The sequence below is a fragment of the Physella acuta genome, unplaced genomic scaffold, assembly GCF_028476545.2.
Source record: "Physella acuta isolate Inbredline_101_S28 unplaced genomic scaffold, ASM2847654v3 ptg000261l, whole genome shotgun sequence".
NCBI lineage: Eukaryota > Metazoa > Mollusca > Gastropoda > Physidae > Physella > Physella acuta.
The window spans coordinates 422,972-428,580 of record NW_026731780.1 but is presented as its reverse complement, the minus strand read 5'-3'; the positions used below and the strand labels follow the sequence as shown (position 1 = coordinate 428,580).

Sequence of the window (5,609 nt, the reverse complement as noted above, 5' to 3'; positions counted from 1 at the left end):
GACCATTATCTACACTCTATTTTACCCGACTATTGCCTGTCGTGTCTCACCTTAAAAATCAATTCTTAGAGTAATCTGGCACGCAATGCCTAGTCCACACAAGAAATAATTCACCATCTTTTTTTATTGTATTTAAATACATCATTACTATAGGCTCAATATATACTTAATGCTTTATTACCAATACTTCATTGCTTACAATTGATGTAATTGTCAACACTCTCTTCCCCCTGTCCCTCCTCTTTCTCTAAATTCTTACCTCCCTCCCTTAAACACTTTCCGGTTACCCGTTTTCCTCCCCCATCCCCCAATGTCCCCACTATTCCTCCTAATTCCCTCCTCCCTTACCGTTTCTTTCTTACCTATCCCTAAACTCTCACCGGTAACCCATCTTCCTCCCCATCCCCCTCTACCCCCCACCATGTCCCCACTTTTTCTCCTAATTCCCCCCTACCTTTATCTTTCTCTCTTACCTATCCTCAAACACTCTACTGTCACCCATCTTCCTCCCCATCCCCTCCGCCACCCTATTCCCTCCACCACCTATTCCCTCCACCACCCTATTCCCTCCACCACCCTATTCCCTCCACCACCCTATTCCTTCCACCACCCTATTCCCTCCACCACCCTATTCCCTCCACCACCCTATTCCCTCCACCACCCTATTCCCTCTAAAAATCCCTCCACCACCCTATTCCCTCCACCACCCTATTCCCTCCACCACCCTATTCCCTCCACCACCCTATTCCCTCCACCACCGTATTCCCTCCACCACCCTATTCCCTCCACCACCCTATTCCCTCCACCACCCTATTCCCTCCACCACCCTATTCCCTCCACCACCCTATTCCCTCCACCCCCCTACCCCTCCCCTCCCTCTCTCCCATGTTTCGCGTGGCCCAGCCAGTAATAAATAAACATTAGCTCTGCCCTTGTTGTCACTGATCCTCAGGCCAGAAATATGAAATCCGATTGGAGTGATCCCCCCTTTATACACCCTTACAAAGTAGGCACCAAACGAGGACACTGGCCTATGGAGAAGGTTGCTCCATTCAAAAGCTACGCGGAAAATATTAATTATAGCATGTTTTGGAAAGGACGCTACATTTGTCAAGTTATTCGCAAATTACGGTCGTTAACTTCTTAGTTATTAATTGTAAAATTGAAAAGGGTTTCCTGTTATACATATTTTTTGTCTACCAAAGAACAATCAGCAAGGCAGACGTTTGATTTTGGGTTGTCTCCCCTATATGGGCTAATAAGTAAACGTATATAAAACCGTAGTTTCTAGTATTATAGTTTTAAAAAATTTTTATATTGGTTACAGGATGTTTGATTCTAGGGGAAATAGTACTCGGCCTAGGCGATGGTTAAAAAGTACAATTATAAATAACTTTTTTTAATATATAAATATATAAATTTTTGAGCCCCCTGTTAGGTCCCCAATCTCTGCCCCATCCGCCACAGTACACTTTGGAGGATCGGTCAAACAGTTACGTGTCCTCTATTGGACTATCAAAGGGGAGCAACAAGTCACAGAATTCATTAAAACGTGAAGTTTTACCTATATTTTACCCTACAGTTTGTGTAATGGATTTGACTGTTAGCAGAAGAGCGGTGGACAGTGACTGTAAAATAAAGATAATCGTACCGCTGATACAATATTTTTTACAAACCAAATATTAAGGCGAAAATGCACAAAAATTAAATTCAAAATTTTGAAAAATATTAATTATGGTCAGCTGTGAGCCCCATAAACGGCCTACCTCCCCCTCTTCACGCAATGTGGAGTCTGGCGGCACTGTAGTTCCGCCCGTGAAAAGTGCCAATGTCACACAACGTGTCATTTATCCCGGCTAAATAATTTTAATAAAAAGATCATTACCGAGAAATCTATCTGTCGGACTTAAGCACTAACTAGCCTAAGGGGAAACAACTTTTAAAAATCGCTCCAATTTCTCCGCACTAAATTGTGTTTACACCGCCGCTCACCGATTAACCTCAAATGTTTCGATACCTGATGAACCTCACCTGGATCGATACCTGGTGAACCTCATCTGTATCAATACCTGATTCTTTGTCACCTGGTGAATGTCGATACAACTTCGTGACTTTTTCCTTCCGGCGTGATGCTGTCCCGGCAGGCACAATTTCGAAAATCATGTCAAACAAATCTGACAAGTGATTATCGTTCTTTGCTTTTAAAACATTCGAGTTATGTCCCATATATCTAAACTCAACGTTCCCCTGATACCCGCCATGACAATTTCCCCTGAACGCTACAATTATTCAAAATAACGGTTTGAATTTAATCCTGGGGAAACTTTAAAATCCCTTAAATATAATCTAAAATCCGATACAAATTTTTAAAAAGCACACGATGTTGTGATGTACTTCAGTCCGTAAAATAGTTAATTGTTTAATAACAAGTAAACGCTAGACCCCATTGGCTTGATAATTGGCTGTGACTTGACTTAATAAATTGTTTAATAATTATTTTTAATCCACACAAACAGTTCATAAAATTGTGCAATGGATATATAAACACTGTTTATTTTAATTTGATCTTACAATTTAGAATAGAAAAAAATCCAAAATGTAAATGATTAAATTAGTTGTATCTTCAACAGACAAACTAAATAAGAGGTTGCTGAGTTGATTTTGCCTGTAGCTTATGAAATAAATTCATATATGGGTCTTAGACACAAATAAGTTGAAGTTAAAAAACAATAACTCTTTAAACCTCTACCTACTTTTGGCATAGTTATATAACAATACTACAATAGCAGCTTGCTGGTCTGCTGAACACGTAACTCTCGATTACGAATCCGGGTTCAAGTCAGTAGACCGTCCCTGAGTCCACCCAACTCTGATGGGTACCTAACTCACGTTAGGGAAAATAAAGGCGGCTGGGCATAGTGCTGACCATACTATCTCTTCATATGCCGAGGTCATAAAAACAAGTGAACTATACTTCACTTCACTGCCCTATAAACCGTCAGGTTTGAAAAGGGAACTTTACTTTTTTTTTTTACAATAACAGCTTAGTGGACTATGTGTAAGCTAATCTGATAATCCGTGAAGATTAGGGATCAGCGGTTTAAACAACACCGTTGCCATGGACATTCACGCTGTGAATGAAACCCTACCACAAGAGACTTTCGTGGAGATTTTAAGCAAGGAACAAACGCAGGAGATTCTTCAGATCCTCATGCTGGGGATCACCCCTGCCATCTCGCTGTTGGGAATTGTGGGCAACACCTTCAGCATCCTCGTCCTGGCCAGGCAGGGCCTGCACAAGTGCTCCAACATCCTCCTCATCTCCCTCGCCGTCAGCGACATCACTTTCCTCATCGGCTTCAACAGCGTGCCCAAACTTATATACGAGATCGTGTCAGATGTTGAAGGTTTCCCGTACGTCCGCTCCGTGTCGTACTTCCTGTATGTGCTGTACCAAATCTTCCACATCATGGACTACGGGTCGGGCGGGGTTTCTCTCACCCTGCCCATGCTCATCACAGTAGAAAGACTGGTCGCTGTCTTTCTGCCTCTCCACTTCAAGCAGATCGTAACCCCATCACGAACATGGACAGCCGTGTGTTGTTTCACCGTGTTCTGGTATATCTTCTTCATACACATGTCTTTTTTCTTGACATTTGAATACGAAACCAAAACGGAATATAACATCTCTTTTGGTCTAATCAAACGATCCGCGTATCATTACGCTCACCTCGACATGGTAGCGATGCTGGAAGAATCCATGTCCTACGTTTACATGAGAATCCCTCCTGTCTTTACACTCGTCGGCTGTTTGGTCATCGGTGTAAGGATGAAGGTGGTCTCCGTCAAACGACAAGCGATGATGTCCAAAAACTCTAAAGAAGCTTCAAACAACCGGACAACCAAGATGTTGCTTGCCGTCTGCTCCGTGTACACCGTGGCATGCGGAATCTTATCTCTCCCCACCTACATCCCCCAGTACCTGTACTACACCATGACGAGTGACGCCCCCTCTAACCTGGGGAGGATCATGTACCAGGTCATCAACATTGCCCTGTGTATCAACAGCTCCTGTAACTTTGTCATTTATGTCGTCATGAACAAAACGTTCAGGGACACTTACAAATCTATTTTTATGAACAAAACATTCAGGGGCACATACAAATCTATTTTTATCTTTCAGGTCTTTTCTAAGACTAAAATAAAATAAACAGATATGTTGATATTTAGTACTCGTTTATTAATAAATTTCTTTTATCTGATTATTCAAATGTGCTTGCGTAATAAATGTCAGAAATACACTGTTAAATCTCTCACTTTTAGCCATACTGATCTTGATGCGCTAAAATTGTACTTCAAGTATGTTAGAATAGGACAACAGCAATGAGTAGATAGGTAAATATTTAACAAATTATGCTCTGTAGTTAGAATATATTTATATGCTTACTTCTATTATTATATACTAAAACACGTATATTTCTTTAAAAAAATACATACCTTTATTAGCTTAGAGTCAGGAATGTCAATTAGATGGTATATAAGTCAATGCAAAGTATCCGTGTAATTTTACATAATCTTTTTGAATTGAACACACACACACACACACATACATACACACACACACACTCACACATACATACATACACATACACACTCACAAATCGCACCCTGTCGGGCTGCCGGTGGACACGCCTGTTTCGATTAAATGAACGACTATAACACCCCAAGCTTGCCCACAAACGGAAAGATAGAAGTAAACATAGAGGACATAGTGGCTTCTAAAAATAATAATCAGTAAACAGTACGTTCAGTGTATAAAAATAAATAAAAGGCAGTATTTAAAATATCCGTGTTTTACTTACCATATTGCACTTTATCAATCAATGCTAATTATATTTTTTTTCCAACATAAAACAAAGTAGTAAAAAATATTCCTTTCCCCCGACGTAATGTTTTTATTTAAAAACCTAAACGCAATCAATAACGTAGAACATGATACAAAATTAAATGCAAACAGTGCTCACAGTATAATCAGGGCACCGGCGGAATCTCCTGATTCAACTTAAAAAACGACTAAAATACCCCATCTTATCCATAGTCTATAGCACAGTTTAAACCGAACGTAGGCGCCACAGCGCTCACGGGACGGTCCAAGGCGCCAAATAACAACCCAGTATTACGCACTATCCTAAGGTAAAACAAGATTCCCCCCCCCCTTGCCTTGTCTTAGTGACGCGCCATCCGGTTTGAAAAAATCTGGACCTAGCCATGTCACCTCTCGCCAGCACAGTTTATATTTGAGATACTCCGAGATTATACAACTACACATAAAAATCCTGACCCAACTAATCGAATTATTGGTTCAAAATTGATATCTTAATTAGTCCTTCTCTCCCCTTGTCAACCCCACTTCCTGTTATCATTTCCCTTTTCACCTCCTACGTCAACACAACTTGCCAGCATTGAGTACTCCAACCGGAAGTGACCATCGCCGTCTCGTTTCTTTGGATTAGTCTGTCTATTCCAATGTTGGCTAAATCATAATTTAGTTTTTTTTAAAGGTTCCGTTTTCATTGTCAGATGACAGGATCACTTTTGGGTTAACGGGT

At 40.8% G+C, this 5,609-nt stretch overlaps 1 protein-coding gene across 1 annotated transcript; it reads left to right on the top strand.

Moving 5' to 3' along the window:
- Positions 1-3,118: 3,118 nt before the first annotated feature.
- On the top strand, positions 3,119-4,210 carry LOC131938979 (putative G-protein coupled receptor frpr-1). Its single transcript, XM_059297226.1, has one exon. The coding sequence runs from the start codon at positions 3,119-3,121 to the stop codon at positions 4,208-4,210; it is 1,092 nt and encodes a 363-aa protein (XP_059153209.1).
- Positions 4,211-5,609: the final 1,399 nt, after the last annotated feature.

Excerpts from the sequence above, each read along its gene's own strand:
- LOC131938979 (XM_059297226.1), top strand. The coding sequence starts at position 3,119 with ATGGACATTCACGCTGTGAATGAAACCCTACCACAAGAGACTTTCGTG.